The 17,585-nt window shown below is 36.4% G+C and overlaps 1 protein-coding gene across 8 annotated transcripts in view; it reads left to right on the top strand.

The window, feature by feature from the left end:
- LOC140734299 (non-POU domain-containing octamer-binding protein-like) overlaps positions 1-17,585 on the top strand; it is a 98,691-nt gene that overhangs the window by 66,703 nt on the left and 14,403 nt on the right. For 4 of the 8 annotated variants that reach the window (XM_073058073.1, XM_073058072.1, XM_073058077.1 and 1 more), the window contains one exon: positions 3,092-4,073. The exons of the other annotated variants lie outside the window; for them this stretch is intronic. In XM_073058073.1, coding sequence (XP_072914174.1) covers positions 3,092-3,229 — 138 coding nt within the window. In that variant the 3' untranslated portion in view covers positions 3,230-4,073. Of the gene's footprint in view, positions 1-3,091; positions 4,074-17,585 lie in introns of those variants that run through there. 8 annotated transcript variants of the gene reach the window in all.

Genomic DNA, 17,585 nt, shown 5'->3' with positions numbered 1-17,585 from the left:
TGGCTTTTATAATAGGGTTTCTTGTATTTGAGTTTCTGATTTGTATCACCATTAGTTGAATTCCGTTAGGTTTTTAGAAAGGTTCAGTTCTTGGGTGAATTTTTTAAAGTCTCTCTGAATATCTACTTTGTATCACCAGTATTAAAGACATGATTCTTCATATGTCATTACATATTTTGGATATGCAGTTATTTTCTAGCAAATATACATGTAATATCATTTCTCACTGGCAGCCACCATAATTATTCATTGAAACCCACAGCACAAAAATGGGCCAGTGACAACCTCAGGAAAATTTAACTTTATTTTGCTAAAGTTAAGTACTGTTCTGTGTATTAAAAAAAAGATCTTGAGAACCCATACCACTGAAATAATTATTTTACCAATGCATTGACAATTATTTGTATTGCTATAGAGAAATTTTGTTGCAGTTTTGGCTTTGAATTTCTCAGCATTATGATTCTGGCTAATGAAGTACCTCAGAGGCCGCTCATTTATTCTGTCTTTCACGTGGTGATCCAGAAAGGCAATGTATTCATTATGAAGGCATTCTTAATACAACAATTTAATGCTACTGAGTGCATGTGCTGACTTTACTGTAGAAACCTGGTGCCACAGGTAATAATTAGTGCTTTTCTATGGATGCATTATTAATGCTTCTGATAGCCATTCCTGCATGGATATGTCCATAAAAGAGTTTATTGATAGTGTTTACATTTTCAATCTTGTGCTGAACTAGGTAATGATATTTGCAGATGATAATAACTTAAAAAAATCAATTCTTATTTCTAGCTTTCATAGAGTTCAAGTAGTTGCCAGAGATTTTTGAAATTTGAATGTGACTAATAGGGCTCAATAGGGGAATATTGAAGTTTTCTTGCTACTCTGGAAAATAGATAAACTGCGACTTAATTTGTCAACTCTTGCAATGAGATGGGACTGAAAGACTTAGATGAATAATAACGATTCAACAGTACAAAGATTGTTTAACTGTATTTTGTACATATTGAATGCCAGTGAACATTTTGCCATCCAAATTTGTTGGCATGCCAAATATCAAATGGGATGGATACATTAAGTGGGTTTCATTGCTGTCCTCTTGAAGTGATTCTGTTTGTTCCCCATTGTTACTGATGAAATACCTTTCATCTACTTAATTCTTAACATAATGGTACAGTTGCACTATAATGCAAGACATTTGACATGACTTTGTTAATCTTTTTGTCGTTTAATATTTCCGGTTCTGTAGTTATTGAGTTGATAGTTCCTTGGACATTCTAGTTGGTTTATAGCATGAGTAGACTTGGGGAAAATGTCAGGGGAGTTGTATGAAGACTTTCTACCTGCACTTCAGACCAGGATTGATAACAAATGATTGATATTTTTCTACTTGTTCTTGGCATTTTCCTTTTATTTCCAATTATAATTGTAACTTACAAAACTTGCTTTTAGGAGTAAATATTCTGTCCTGATGACTCACTGACTTACACACAAACGCGCGCCTCACCGCACTCACAAACACACTCGCACACTCACAAACATGGAAATAATTGGAAGCATCATTCATAAAAATAACTATTTCAGGTGCCCTTTAACTGGTTGATTGTGGGAACATTCTGAATTTCTTTTGACTGCAGATTTTAAAATTCTGCATACACAGCATATTTTTCCTAAAATAATCTTATATCTGTGGAACTGATTTTAAAAAAACAAATTGCAACATGTGCTGCAATATACTTCTGAACAAAATCATTGTGAGATAATGTTTAAAAGGTGAAAAGAAGACAAATCATTGATACCACTGCTTACTTTTCGGGCAGGGTTGTTAACCTGAGCTGGCATCTCCACCCTACCCGCCCCCCCCCCCCCAACCCAGTACCACCACTTCCCTCCCTCCAGAGTGACTTGATATCTGGGGTTCAAGATTTTGTACTGTCACTAGTTTTATATTTTTGCACATTTGCTGACATACCTTTTGCCATTTGGATAATGAATTTGAAGGGAAGTGATGACCTACTCCAGATATTGAATCTCATGGTGGTTTTAGTTCCCTTTTTTATGGATGTTCCTTTTTATTTGCCTGATTGCTCCCCATTCTCTCACTGTTCACTACAGTAGAGGCATTAAGAGTAAAGATTTTTAATTTTTAAGATGAATTCTCATTTTTTGTTTTGACTCTAAAATAGCTCTTATTGCTACTGCAGTGAAGTTTTCGGACATAATAGATTTTGGAAAAAATGGGAGTCTATCTAAGAGCTGGAAGGTGAAATCATTGTTAATTAAAGATAGTTCGGACTACCTGATATGACAGGTTTAATGGGAGACATGGTAGATTTTCTCTTGGAGCAATTGGTAAATATTATATTCAAATTAACTTGTACTGCTGCATTTCATATTTGTTTCAATTTATCTTCCCTTTAGGATAGTTTATTTTGATAATTTGCTTTCACCAATTGTTCACTTCTGTTAAGATGCTATTTCTGAACTTTGTCACAATACTCATGGGCCTTTCTTGGGACTTTTTTTTTGAGAACTGAGATTTTACAGCCAAGCACAGGTCTTTTGAACATGCTTGTAAAGGGAGTGCTGACATGGTAATTAAGTGACCTATTAACTACACAAATAGAAGTAGAATCTGAAATTGATTGGTGTGTTGACAACTATTTCAAATCAAAAATTGCTCAAGCTTTTATGTGGTCATTATCAGAGTATTTTAGACGCATGTATCATTCCATATAAAAGATAACCGTGACTATTTAGTGTTTGTGTGTCGGCCTACAATTGTTAATTTGTTTGGAAGTGTAATCGGCTTACTTATTTTCCCTTTTCTATTTTGCACATCTATATTTTGTCAGTTTATTAAGTGCTGTGTACAGACAGCAAGTGAAAGGTTCTGAAATGTTTCCCGAAATTTGTTATTATCTTGTAAGTCTAATGCAATTACCCCTTTCCCTTTTTTTATCGGTACTTCTGGACCCTGCTGACTTTCATCGTTCCGTTGGGGGATTCTCAACCTGCCTAATGTTAAATCTACGTCGGACTTGCAATGAACAATAATGTCCAAACCTACGTATTTTATCTAAATAAATAGCCTAATGATCGATTTGTTCCTGGAAATATGGATGGTCAAGCAAATAACATGGGTGGACCGATGGTTGGGAGCCCGGCTGGGTTTCCCCGTGGAAATCAAGTTGGAGAGTTTGGTGCAAATAAACGCCGTAGATACTAAACACAGACCTGAAAATATCCAGTAGCCTTTAGCCATTCCACTTATTGCCTCAAGTTTTTTTTGCAGATTGTATCAGTTGTAATGAGCTTTAGTACATAAGGTCTTTTTCGTATTTTACTGTTTCAAATATTATTTCAACTTCCTGTTGGATGTATTTAGTAAATGTGCATGATATGTTTCAGTAATCTAAAATGTACATAATGTAATGCACAAGTTGCAGAGAATTTGGACAAAAAGTCTCTCTGAGATGTTACTTTTGATATTTGTTTAGCTACTCTAGTACCATCTTCAATGAAAGTCTTCTGGAACGATTTTGTCTTTTGTGATTTTTGTTTTTTTAAGTGATTTCAGACAGTAAAATTGGAATCTCAAATGGCCTATGTGTTTTTATTTTGTATTGCTGTAGGCTTTTTGTTGATATGCTTGGTATTTTAAATATAGATGGGGATTGGGATGAGGAAATGTAGGCAATAGGTGGGTTTGCATTTGAGTTTGGTGGAATGGGCTTAAGCTTTTTTGACATGGAATAGATAAGAATTGAGGTTCATTGATCATATCATGCTGTGTTGGCCTTTTAAGGATATTGTGTATTCTGGTTTTGGTAGTTCAAAAGCTCTATTTCTAACTACTGACAATATTTAACAGGAATAACTCGTATTTGTGGGATGGGGCATTAGAATTAAAATTCACCGGGTCTCTGGAACATATACCTGGCTTGCAGGAAAATAAATCAAATATAAACCCACCTTTTTGAACTTGATGAAACCCTCGAGCTTGTTCACGGATGCTTGGTATACGTTGCAATACACGCTTTAAGATGCAAATAAAGTTCTCGGCAATCTTTCCTGTATTGTAATGTATTCATTTACACCCTGATTTTTTTCCTGTTAATACTTAATAATATTCTGTTCATTACTGAGCGGTATTTTTATTCCATACTTTGAGAAGTTTCTTATCTTTGACTTTAATTATTCTTCACTTCTTACTGAACTAAGAGAATTGGTAGGAATATATTAAGATTCTTTTGTTTATAGGTGAAACCAGACTTTTAGCTTTGGAAATTGGTAAACTAAGCAGGTGTTCTATTCAGAATATGCCTGTAATTTATCTGTTACCCAAACTTAAATATGACTAAATAGAGGAAACTGACAGGTTGGTCTATCCAACACTAAATTTGTAAATGGTTTGTCAGTTAAAGAATATTGTTTTATTCCTTTTGCTCTTCACATATTTGATATCTTGTAAATCTGTTGCTGCCTTGCTCACATCTGTCAGAGCCTAGATGGAACTTGCTTCAGTTTAGTAGATGTAGTTTGATACCATAAGAACATAAAATATAGGAGCAAAAGTAGGCTATTTGACCCATCGAGTCTGCTCCACCATTCAGGTGGGTTACTGAAGTGGTATATGGTGGGAAAAATAATGGGATCAGAGAAAGGAAGGTTTCATGAAAAACAGGACAAATCAGTTTTTATTCAAAATAAAAATAATCATATCAGTAAGATAGAAAGCTAATCATTTAATAATAGCTTAATGGAAGAACATGTGCATTCAGAATCAGGCTCACTCCATACATAATCTTCATACTTCTTTGCCTCAAGTGTTTTGCAGTGATTTCCTTCAGTTACTAGTTGCTTTCCTTTTCACAACTTCTGTAGTACAAATGATCAGGTAGAATGTAGTTTGATAGTAAACCATTGATTCCATTTTTCAACTTGCTGATCAAGCTTTTTATGTGCTTCAGTTATCTCCCAAGTAGTTTTAACTGTGGATTGTATCCATAAGTACCCAAACAATTAAAGTGTTCCTGCAGAAGTCTTTTTTTAGTACATATTGTTTCAAAGGCATTGTTTCCCTACCTCATTCATTATGAAGGTTTGGAGCATTCCCAGCTAAATTCCTCAGCTTGTTCCCCAGTGCTTTTGTGATTTTCCCAATGCTTTTATGGAAGTTATAAATTAGCTTAATTAATTAAGTGTTTTTATAGCTTAATTAGTTTTTTTTCCGCCCTGATACTGAAGGCTCCTTTGTGTTCTGTTTATGTTAGTTCATATGCATCTATTTAGTCATGGTACTATAATCTATGATATTTTTGTCCACATACAATTGATGGATAAGATTCTGAAGAATCTTCATTTATTTTTAAACACTGGCTGCACATTTGTATTTGATATGTGATGATATTGTAGTTGTCTTGTTTCATAATTTCAAATATGAAAAGTAATCTAAAGATGATGCTCGTCACAGATCAATGTGGTCTGCACGTGCTAATACTCTGTGAAACCAAATCGTAAGTAAAAATTATACTATGAGATATGCACATTCTCTACAAAGCTGATAAGCCAGCTATCTATAATACCATAAGATATAGCAGTATTAAACCATTTGGCCTGTTGAGTTTGCTACGCCATTTCATCATGACTGATTCTGGATCCCACTCAACCCCAGGCACCTGTCTTCTCACCATTCCCTTTGATTCCTGACCGATTGGGAAGCAATCAACTTCTGCCTTAAATATATGCATGGACTTGGCCTCCATCATGGTCTGTGGCAGAGCATTCCACAGATTTATTATTCTCTGGTTTTAAAAAAATCCCTCCTGCCCTCTAGTTGTGGATACCCCACCATAGGAAACATCCTCTCAATCCACCGTATCTAGTCCTTTCAACATTTCGTGGGTTTCAGTGAGATCCCCTGCATTCTTCTAAATTCCAGGTCCAAAGTTGCCAAATGCTCCTGATATGTTAACCCCGTCATTCCAGGAATCGTCTTTGTGAACCTCCTCTGGGCTCTACAATGACATTATTTCCTTTCTGAGATATAGGGCCAAGTGTGGCCTGATTAATGTCTTATAAAACCTCAGCATTATCTCCTTGCTTTTATATTCTATTCCCCTTGAAATAAATGGCTACTTTGCATTTGCCTTCTTTACCGCAGACTCAACCTGTAAATTAACCTTTTGGGAGTCTTGTACGAGGACTCCTAAATCCCTCTGCACCTCTGATGTTTGAAACTTCTTCCCATTTAGGTAATAGTTCTGCACTATTGTTCCTTTTACCAAAATGCATTACTGTACATTTCCCAACACTATATTCCATCTGCCACTTTGCCTGTTCTTCCAACTTTTCCATGTCCCACTGCAATCGCATTGCTTCCTCAGCACTACCCACCCTTCCACCTATCTTTGTACCATTTGCAAACTTCGCCACAAAGCCATCAATTCCATTATCTTAACTCATTGACAAACAATGAAAAGTAGCAGTCTCAATACTAACCCCTGAAGAACACCACTAGTTACCAGCAGCCAACCAGAAAAGGCCCTTTTATTCCTTCTTGCTGTTTCCTGCCTGTCAGCCATTCTGTAATCTATGCCAGCATCTTTCCTGCAATACCATCGATTTTATCTTGTTAAGCAGCCTCGTGTGGCACCTTATCAAACACCTTCTGAAAATCCAAGTAAATGACGTCCTCTGTCTCTCCTTTGTCTACCCTACTTGTTACTTCTTGAAGAACTCTAACCGATTTATCAGAAACCATGCTGAATTTGAATTATTTTATCATTAGTACCCTGAAACCTCATCCATACCTTAGTCCAACACTGAGATTAGTCTAACTGGCCTATAATTTCCATTCTTTTGCCTTCCTCCCTTAAAGAGTGGAGTGACATTGCAATCTTCCAGTCCTCCGGGACAATGACAGAAAGAAGTGATTCTTGAAAGATCACAACCAATGCATCCATTATCTCTTCAGCTACCTCTCTCAAGGCTCTGGGATGTAGTAAATCTGGTCTAGGGACTTATCCACCTTCGAGTTTGCCTAGCACTTTTTTCTTTGTAATAGCAATGACACTCATTCCTGCTCCCTGGGCACTCATGGACCTCTGGCATATTGCTAGTGTCTTCCCCAATGAAGACAGATGCAAAGTACCCATTAAGTTCATCTGCCATTTCTGCCTCATTACTCCTCACCAGCATAATTTTCCAGTGGTCAATATCAACTCCAAGCTCCCTTTTACTCTATATAACTGAAAAATCTTTCAGTGTCCTGTTTTATATTATTGGTGAGTCTGTCCTCGTATTTCATTATTTTCCTTTTTGCAGCTTTTTAGTTGCAGTTTGTTGGATGTTAAAAGCTTCCCAGTCATCCAACTTTTTCTGCCTTTTATGCCTAACTTTGCTCACCAACTTCATTTTTTTAATTCTAGTAACATTTCCAGACATGAGCTGGGTTATTTCTGAAAAATCATACTGTGATATCTGTGGTGCTTGCATTCATTCATGGTATCTTGTGAACACCATCAGGTGTTTGTCTCCAATTAGTCATATTTGCTGCATGCAGATTTTGTTTCTGGATACAGGAATGGATTTTTCTAATACTACTACAGAATGTTTGTTTTTCTTTAGATAGATTCTTTATGGATCTGTTCATTTTTCATTAATGCACTTATGTTATGGATTGTAGCATATTTACTGTTACAGGAGTTTGTCCGTAATCATTATGTATGCCAGCTGATGTGAAGAAGCGATTGTGTATCTCCAGCGACTTGTGATTTAAAAAAAAATTGGCTTGCCTATGAATTCCTGGGTTAAAGGTAATGTATATGTTCAGATCAGGCTATGCATCTGTGATACTTGCTCTGATCAGATTTTTAATCTATTGACAAGGGAAGTAATTGCTTTGTACTACCAAGAAATCGAGTAGAACAAATAATATTTGTGGGAGGGTCTGTGCAATTGTGGAATGTCAACAGTACATTTCCATTGCAAACAAATGCAGTAAACAAAAAGGCCAAGTTCAATGAGAAATGGGATCTGAACAAATGATAACTACAATGAAACAATTGAGAAGTAGGGAGTATTGAAATGTGTTAGATTGTATATAGAGTAGCCTGCTTCTTGGTGAAAGTTATATTAGCACAATTAGAGATTAAAACTGGAATTGAAAGAATTGTAAATGGTTTAAATGTGTGGAAATCAGAAGAGAAGTGAGAAGTGAAATTAAACTAAATAAGAACAAAATCTACACGAATATTCAGGATGTCTTCCTTAAAGAAAGGGGCTTCCCTTCCTCCACCATCAACTCTGCTCTAAAGCGCACCTCTCCCATTTCACGCACATCAGCTCTCACCGCATCCTCCCTCCACCCCACTAGGGATTGGGTTCCCCTCGTCGTCACCTACCACCCCACCAGCCTCTGGGTCCAACATATAATTCTCCGTAATTTCCGCCACCTTCAACGGGATCCCATCACCAAGCACAGCTCCCCCCGCCCCCCCCCGCTTGTGCGGCTCCCTTGTCCATTTGTTCCCCCCCCCCCACCATCCCTTCCCACTGATCTCCCTCCTGGCACTTACCCTTGTAAGCGGAACAAGTGCTACACCTGCCCTTACACTTCTTCCCTCACCACCATTCAGGGCCCCAGACAGTCCTTCCAGGTGAGGCGACACTTCACCTGTGAGTCGCTGGTGTGGTATACTGCGTCCGGTGCTCCCGGTGTGGCCTTCTATCTATTGGTGAGACCCGACGCAGACTGGGAGACTGTTTTGCTAAACACCTACGCTCTGTCCGCCAGAGAAAGCAGGATCTCCCAGTGGCCACACATTTTAATTCCGCGTCCCATTCCCATTCTATGTCTATCCATGGCCTCTTCTACTGTCAAGATGAAGCCGCACTCAGGTTGGAGGAACAACACCTATTCCGTCTGGGTAGCCTCCAACCTGATAGCATGAACATTGAATTCTCTAACTTCTGCTAATGTCCCCCTCCCCCTCTTACCCCATCCCTTATTTGATTATTTATTAATCTCTCCCCACCCCCTTCCTTTTTTCTCTCTACCCCTCTACTCCTTGCCTGCTCTCCATCTCCCTCTGGTGCTCCCCTCCCCTTTCTTTCTCCCTAGGCCTCCAGTCCCATGTACCTTTCCCTTCTCCAGCTCCGTATCCCTTTTGCAATTAACTTTCCAGCTCTTACCTTTATCCTTCCCCCCCCCCCCCCCTCCTGTCTCCTATCATTCTGGATCTCCCCCTCCCCCTCTCACTTTCAAAGCTCTTCTTTCAGTTAGTCCTGATGAAGGGTCTTGGCCTGGAACGTCGATTGTACTTCTTCCTATAGATGCTGCCTGGCCTGCTGTGTTCCACCAGCATTTTGTGTGTGTTGCTCAAATATTCAGGAAATTTTTATTCTTAAGACAGCTGAAATTAATCAAGTTGTCTGTTAGAAGCATAGTTGAGATATATTTTTGCACCAGGTAGTGAAGTTATCAATACTGGATAAACAGAACACCTGAAAAAATTGCTTTAGAAGTGCTTTTTAATTTGTTGGGATTTTTTTTTCAAAAAAAAAACACACAGAAGTAGGTTGGAACATCTTGGGTAAGTACAAAAATGAAAATGTGACTAAAATGTTTATTTGCTATATTGAAAATTGAGTTTGATACTTGGTGAGAATTGTCATGGAGATAATCAAATAGATCCTCCAGCTCCAGTACTCCTTGTTAACAATGCAATTGTTTGGCATTCCACACCAGTGTAGTCTATTTGACTATCCAAACAAAAACCATCTGTAAAATCCAGAATATACATAATAACATCAAGTTCCTAACAGTTATACCTCTAACCATGTTTCTCTTCAGAAAATAATAGAATTATTTTCACCTTTACCTTAGAGTCTCTTGATATGAGTCTTTTTCTTCTGCACTTAATTTATTTAGGTTAAATGTGTTTATTTCAGTGGTTTAATCAGGGAAAAGAGGAAACATATGTCATGTGTTGGAAGTTGGTATTGAAGAAATCATTTGCAATTCATAGGGGTAAAGGAGAAAACTCAAGAAATTACTTGGTGATTTAGCAGATTCCGAAAACCTTAAAGTAGATTAGTAACAAGTGATGGTAAGGAAGTAAAAGGTTCTCTGGGATCAGGAGGTAATTTATAGATAGAACTTAGGAACCTGAGTGAGATACTAAATGAATACTTATCATTATGTGGAGGCTAAAGAGATAAGGCAGCGATACAGTGATATTCATCAGCACATGTCTATTAGCAAGGAGGACATACTAGAAATAATGGAGCAGATTAGGGTGGTAAATCCCCACAGCTTCATGGATTTGTCGCAGGATGCTACAGGAAGCAAGGGAGGAGTTTACTGGGGCTCTAGAGACTTGTACCATTGATAGCCATGGGTAAACCGTGTCTGAAGACTTGATAGCTAATGTTCCCTTATTCAAAAATGGCAGTCAGGATGGGCCTCGAAACTACAGGTTGGTGCCCTTTTCACCAGTGATAAGGAAATTGTTGAAGGTTCTTAGAGACAGGATTTATGTTGACTTGAAAAGGCAGTGATGGATTAAAAGTTGGTTATGTGCAGCGAAGATCATTTGGGATTTTTTTTTGATAAGGTAGAGTGGACATGCCTTACATGGACTAATCACTTTTGACAATGACCTGAAATGTAAGCTGGTTCAAAAAATTTGAGGCAAACTGAATCCAAAGTTGACTTGCTTTTAAGAGGCAGATGGTAGTGTTGGGAGGGTTTTTTGACTGGAAATGTGTAACAATTTGCTTATTATAGTGATCTGTGCTGAGACATTTGTAATGTATGCAGATGTTTGTAGATGGTCTAGTAAAGAAATATGAAATTGATAGATAAGATGGAATGGCTGGATAGTTGGGAGGACCAATGGCAGCTAACATTTTACACAGATAAGGTGAGTTAATGCATTTTTGGGTAGGACATATAAAGTAAATGGCATTGCTTCCTGTAACCGATAACATGGGTTGATAGGGTAGGAAAATTGCTTGAATTTGGAGTTTTACGGCATTGAGTGCATGAGTTGGGACCTCGTTGTTATACAAAACACTGTTTAGACTGCATTTGGAGTCAATAATGCCCACAGGAAGGATGTAGTGGCAATAGAGAAAGTCAGAAGAAATTAACCAAGATGTTGCCTGGAATGAAGGCTGTTAAATCGAGAAATTGGATAGGCTGGGTATAACCTGACTGGAACATGAGATATGGTTTGAAAGAATTTTTTGAAGTTATGAGGGGCAACATAGCATAGATGGTTAGAATCATCTGAGGGCAGGAAAATTGAAAACAGTGGGGCACAGGTTAAGAAATGGAAATTGTAGGATATCCGAGTAGGTTTTCCATGAAGTGGATGGTGAATATTTAGTTTGAACTGCTAGATGAGGTAGTGGGGCAGATATAGTTACCGGTATGTTTGAAAGTTGTCAATATTTTGGCAAGTTGTTGACGGATAGTCTAATGCAGGTAAGTGGGCTGAGCATAAATGGGCATCATGGATGAGGTGGACCAAGTGGACCAATTTCTGTACAGTGCATTTCTGCGATTCTTTGGAAATTGGTTTAACTTCCCACTTTTTTTTTTACCAGTTGCACAACTCTCAGTTGCTTTTGCAATTTGCAAAAACACTGCCTAATGAACTATTGTGTGGAGGGGTGTTTTCTTCATTCTTTCTGATTTCCTACTTTAGATTCCAGACTGATGTTCACCCCACTGGTCGTGAAGCATTTATGACTTGGGAGGATTCATAATTGGTATAACCTGAATGCTGCTTCTGTGTCAAGTTTTTGTTGCAATTTTAAAATGTGTCCGGGGGGGGGGGGGGGGGGGAGAATGTTTTTAACCAGAAAATTTCAGTTTGAAGAAAACAGCTTCAAGAAAATGGCAATTCAGCAGAAGAAGTTTATGTGGTTTATGTGGTTTTCATTCAAAATACTGCATGTTTATTCAATGGCCAAGGTTTAATGGATTTTTTTTTTGGGAAGAAACTAGAAAAAGTAACTGATTTTGATTTTTTTTTTACAGCCAAATATGATTTCTCTTTATTTGTAATTTATTGACCTTTTTTTCCTACCTCCAATTTACCATGTATACCAAACTAAATTTGATCTGACTGAATTGCTAGTTTTCATATGCTGGATAAATCACTAAACCTTGGAAGCCACTGTAGACAGTGGAAAATTATTCCCATCGTCAAATACTCTAATGAGATTGTAAATAAATTAAACATGTGAATAGTCCTCTTTTATCAAACAACTTGAACTTCCAAAAGAAAATTCAGATTGATAGAGAAATAAAGTTCATATAAAAATAAATTAAATTTAAAAATTGAGCATACAGATTTAAAAAAAACTAAAATCTAACATCACCAATTGAAGGAGTTTGATAAAATACTCTGAAATGCAACAAAACTTAACATTGAATTTGCTATAACTTGCTGACAAGCCCCTTTTTGCAGGAATGTAAACTTCTATGCTTTTGGAAGAAAATTAGACATCACATTTTTAAGCAATCTATATGTGGGTGGGGACTTAATCTGCCCACTGATTATGCAGTCTACTGCCTGCACATAGCTGTATACTGATGTTCTTGGACCTCAGATTTTTCATGCAGGATTATTTCAAAACCTGTTTGACATGCTGTCCTCAATGGTGATGTTCCTGTTTCTGGTGGAACAACTTCCAAAAACAACTAATTTTGTTAATTTCAGCGTATCATTTTCTTTTTGCAGATATGACTGTTGAGTACACTTTCAGAAATGATTGCTAATGGAAAGGAATGGAGTTCTTGCATTTATTCATTACGTTATAAAGGGGCATAACTAATCCGTTTGTGAATCCATTGAGGCATCTATATTTTTGCACTGCGTAAAAAGATTTACTTTGAGATCATCAATTTTTCAGAGATGTTTATGTTTCTAGCACGCAACAAGCACATGCTTAATGTAAGGCTGTCAGCTGTGTTTGGTTCTTGTTTGAAATTTTGTAGTTTCTTCAGTTTTTCCCTAATTTATATTTAATGTTAATTTGTCTAGCGTTTGTTATTAATTGTTGTTGTCATTTTTCTTCTGTCAACTCTAATGCCTGTAAGTTCAAGGGTCATTGGTTGAAACCTCACTGCAAATACAAGCATTAAAGATATTCCAGTGCAGCATAATCACTATACTGTCAAAATATAAGGGTGTAATGCACTGCTGAAAGTACCATGTTTTGGTTGAGATTAATTCAACAATTACTGAATTTAGAAAGTAAATTTACAAGAGTTGCCCCTTTTGTCACCAAATCAGTTTATAATTATCATCATCACTTTGCTATTAATGAGATGTTTGTTCAAATTTCTTATAGATTACTAATGAATGCCATTTTTAAATACTCTGTGATCGTAGAACATGAGAGGAACTACAGGCCATCTCCGGGTTATGAACGGATTCCCGTTTTATGTCTGCAGGTTGATTTTGCTCATAGTCAGAAAATAATGCAAAATCCCTCTGCTAACCATAGCTCCATGTTATAATGAATGATGATGTTGAGGATCAGTTATCTTCCCCTGCCTCATTGCAGTTGTACAGAATCAGTATTTTCCATGTTTCATGGCCTGTTTTGAGAGGCTTTAAGCTTCAGTGGATTTTACATTGAGTATCATTGCACAAGTACAATTGCTTGTCAATTTCCAGACCAACTCTCAAATGTCCCATGGTGAAACTGGCAGCCTGTATTTTTGAGGCAATGATCTCCGATCACTGCGGATAGGTTACATGTAAACAGGCTTTTTTTTAAAAGACTTAAGTTTATTTGGTTCTCATTTGAATTTATTGTTTTAGGTGCTTGCTCACATGTACCAGTATCTGTAAGTCAGGTGTGTGTAACCAAGGAGAGAATTTATATAAATATGTCTCATGTTTACTTGAGTATCTTCTTAAACTATTTGGCATCTTCTTCAGTTTTTTCATGTTTTTTTAGACAGTCCCTTAGGCCTATGAATCTACTTCAACCATCAGGCACCTAATTACACCAGTCACAATTTTTAATTTTCCCCATTTTGTACTTAGCTGTTCTGATGCTACCTATGTACACAAGGGACAATTAGCAGTGTTGGTTACTTTGTCAACTCATATCTCTGGGAAGAAACCAGAGGAATTTGTAAATTGCACCAAAACTGGAGATCAAGATTGTAGATGTGATGCAACAGCTCTGTTAGTTGCACCATTATGTTTGTATTCTTCATTTCCATTGTGCGTATTTGTAACATTTGGTTTTATAAATGCCAAGATCATGTTATTCTACACACATGGTCAGCAGGGTTCTGGGTATTTCTGGGAAGTAATTTCTCTACTTCTCGCTGCTGCCTATTGGAAACGTTTTGCAAGTTGTAAATAAAGCAAAAAACTATTACCATTTCTCTGCCCCTTTTATGAATGTTGGATTTTGACCCGTAAAAATGGAATATATTTTAAAATTAATATTCCAGTGAGCAATGGAGTGATGGTATTCAACAATATGAGACAATAAAATTGGTTTTCCACTCTGTTTTGTACACCGGTTTGTTGGAGCTTGAGGACTGCTTTATTATTAGGTTTAAGTGGTGAACATGTTCGCCCTGTTTATAATCTATAACAATTGCAAAGCTATTTTGCATATTTTAGTTCATTTAAAAAGGAAAATTTTAGTATATTAAGCTGTGTGCAATTATGCACAAATGTAATGAGCAATATATCAGATTGCATTTGGTAAGAGAAGTTAATATTTCCGTATGATTAATTTGGCAAAAGCTGCTCAAAGGTAAATCAATATGAAATTTTGACATTTTTACTTTCTCCACAGATATTGCCTGGCTTTATCAGCATTTCTATTTTTACTTAAATTTAATATTTTGGTTTCTTTTATTAGAGTATTTTGTATGTATTATTGAGTACTAGTACTACTGAACTGAAGTGTTGACGTTCCAGATTTTTTTCTCATAGTTGGTGACTTTATCCATCCTATACATTAAACAATAAATATAACTCATTTCCTGTATGTAACAGATTATCATAATTCTTATACTATGAACAAAAGGTTTATTGAAGACAGATGGAGCCCAGCTATTATGAATTCATCCAAGTGTCAATTTCAAACTTTAATCTGCATGCCATGAGTGTCCTTAGCCCCACTCTGAATTTTGTGCTGTTTATTCAGCTGCGTACTTCCATCATATGATTGACTGTTCAGCACATGAAACCCGCCCTGAATATGGGACTAATTGCTGGCTCATTGGTAAATACTAAATCATGGAATATGTAAAGTTGTTACTGTTAATGTACAAATCTTTCTGCTCTTGTTGTTCAAGGAAAAACTGAATCATAATGCTTTTACAACAATATTTTTCATTATGCTGCCACCGAATTTTTTAAAATAGCATTATCAGCCTTATGAAGATGTCTTGTGAATATAGGATATGGAAAAATACATTGCAAAAGACAAAAGCATAATCTTGTACAGAACATTGATCAGTGAACTTCCTGGCTGCCAATGGAAGTGGCTAGAGGTAAACCAGAGTATATGTATCTAAGGAAAATGGCAGTATTTTCTGTTTGTTTTGACAGTGTCTTTCACAACAAATAGAACTTTTAAACAAATAGTAAAGTGTTTTACTGTACTGAACACAGCAATGAATTCAGAAACTATCATATTTCATTTCTGCATTGCAAACTTTTCATCTTTAAACGTTCATTGTAAATACCATCAGTTTGCAATTGTCTTTCATTGTCTTAAACTAGGGTCCTGAGTGTTCTCAAGTCGTCAATAAATATTACTTGATGAAAAGTATACCATTCTAAATCTGTTCCAACAATTTGTATTTCACTATAAATGTATCTTGGATAGAGACAGAGTTCCAAACTTGTAGAAGCTGCTGGCTGATATAGATGGAATCCCTTCTTCCTTCTACTGTATATTAACTTTTGGAGTATGGAGTTATTTTTGCCTCCTTGTATACTGTGTGTAATTGGCTTTAACTGACTTTAGTCTTATGTTGAATAATGCTTATAGTACATCCTCTGATGTACTATGTACTATATGTGCTATTATTGAGGCCTGCTTGTGAAGATTTTTGTCTTGCATACTGCTCTTTCCAATTCAGGGTAGAACTGTGCTTTCTGTCCTGCTTATTGCACTTGGCTTTCACCTGTAATGACAATGTTTATTCCAGATTCTTTCCAAAATATTAGCACAAACTTTTAAGTTAATTTCACCATTCTTTTTAATTGGTCTGGGCTGTTATCAGTATTATGTCTTTAATTCTGATTTGAGTAATGAATGTGCAATCCTGGGTTTGATCTTTTGTGAATTTGATTCACCGTGGTTTGGTCACTCGTATTTTCTTCCTGATAATTTCCCCAACTGTTCTCTTCTATTTAGAGCCTCCTATATATATAAAAAAAATTATTGATGTTTTTGCCTAGCTATTGTCTCATTCTTTGGAGTCTATTTATTTTGGCAAATTATCCGTGACGTATGGTTACTTTTATAAAACTTAGGAAATGTGAATAAATTCTTAATATTTGCTATTTCTTTTAATCTTTGGCATACCTTTGCGCCATTAAGTCCTTCACCATTTGTTTTTCTCATTTCTATTAGTTTCTTTTTCTGGTTATTTGTACGTGGTTTACAGTTAGAAGAGGAGAAGCTCGTTCCTTACTGCAGCTGGCAGAAGATGGATTTTGTAATGGTTGGTAATTAAGACTAGGTACAAAATGTATTAAATTCATTTCAAGACACTTGGCAAGGTGAGTTTTCATTACATGACTACATTTTGAGCATTGAGATATTGTGATACTCCATTATTTCAATAGTGTTTTTGTAACTATGATTTTTCTTTTGCTACTGAATATTTAATTAACTGACTTCAATCGGTCTTGGCCCAAGACTGACTTTTCTGCATTCCACACAACATTGTATTTTTTCTTCAATGATTCAGCCTGAATGCTTTCTAATTCAGTACTGAGGTGGTGCATATTCATGAATGGAAACTATTATTACTAAGGTACTATGTAATGACGAAACAAAATAAATCCACTTTCCAGGAATATTTTTGTTTTTGCAATTTAACTTTTATTATTTCAGGCCTTGAGTGAGAAATAAAATGGAAGAACCAAGGAAAGTGAAGGAATAATGGGATGTTCTGCATTTAAAACATCAATATTCCAAAAATTTATTTTGCTTAATGCTCTAATCTCTAACAAGTATTAAAACAACTTTAAACATTTTTGGCAACTTTTTTGAATTTTTTTGCCTTTCACCACAGCACTAAGTCATTGGACAGACAACAAAAGTAGCAAAATTTTGCAAGAATTTCATTATATATTTAAAATATTGCAAAAATACTTGTATTCCATCCATGATTTGATAGCTTGAAGAGTAAAGTGAACTTGTGCGCTACTGTGTTGGTATACCTGATTGTCAGATTTCATGACAAGTCGGGCATGAAAGAACTTGACTAGTTAATGGGCTGCTGCCTCTTTTTCTTTGGGCCTGAAACCGAGTGGTTTGGTTAGGTCATTTTAAACTGGAGGCAGATG

The sequence above is a fragment of the Hemitrygon akajei genome, chromosome 10 (genome assembly GCF_048418815.1).
Source record: "Hemitrygon akajei chromosome 10, sHemAka1.3, whole genome shotgun sequence".
NCBI classification, from domain to species: Eukaryota; Metazoa; Chordata; class Chondrichthyes; order Myliobatiformes; family Dasyatidae; genus Hemitrygon; species Hemitrygon akajei.
Note: the sequence above shows the minus strand (reverse complement) of the source record. Positions and strands in the feature narration are given on the sequence as shown.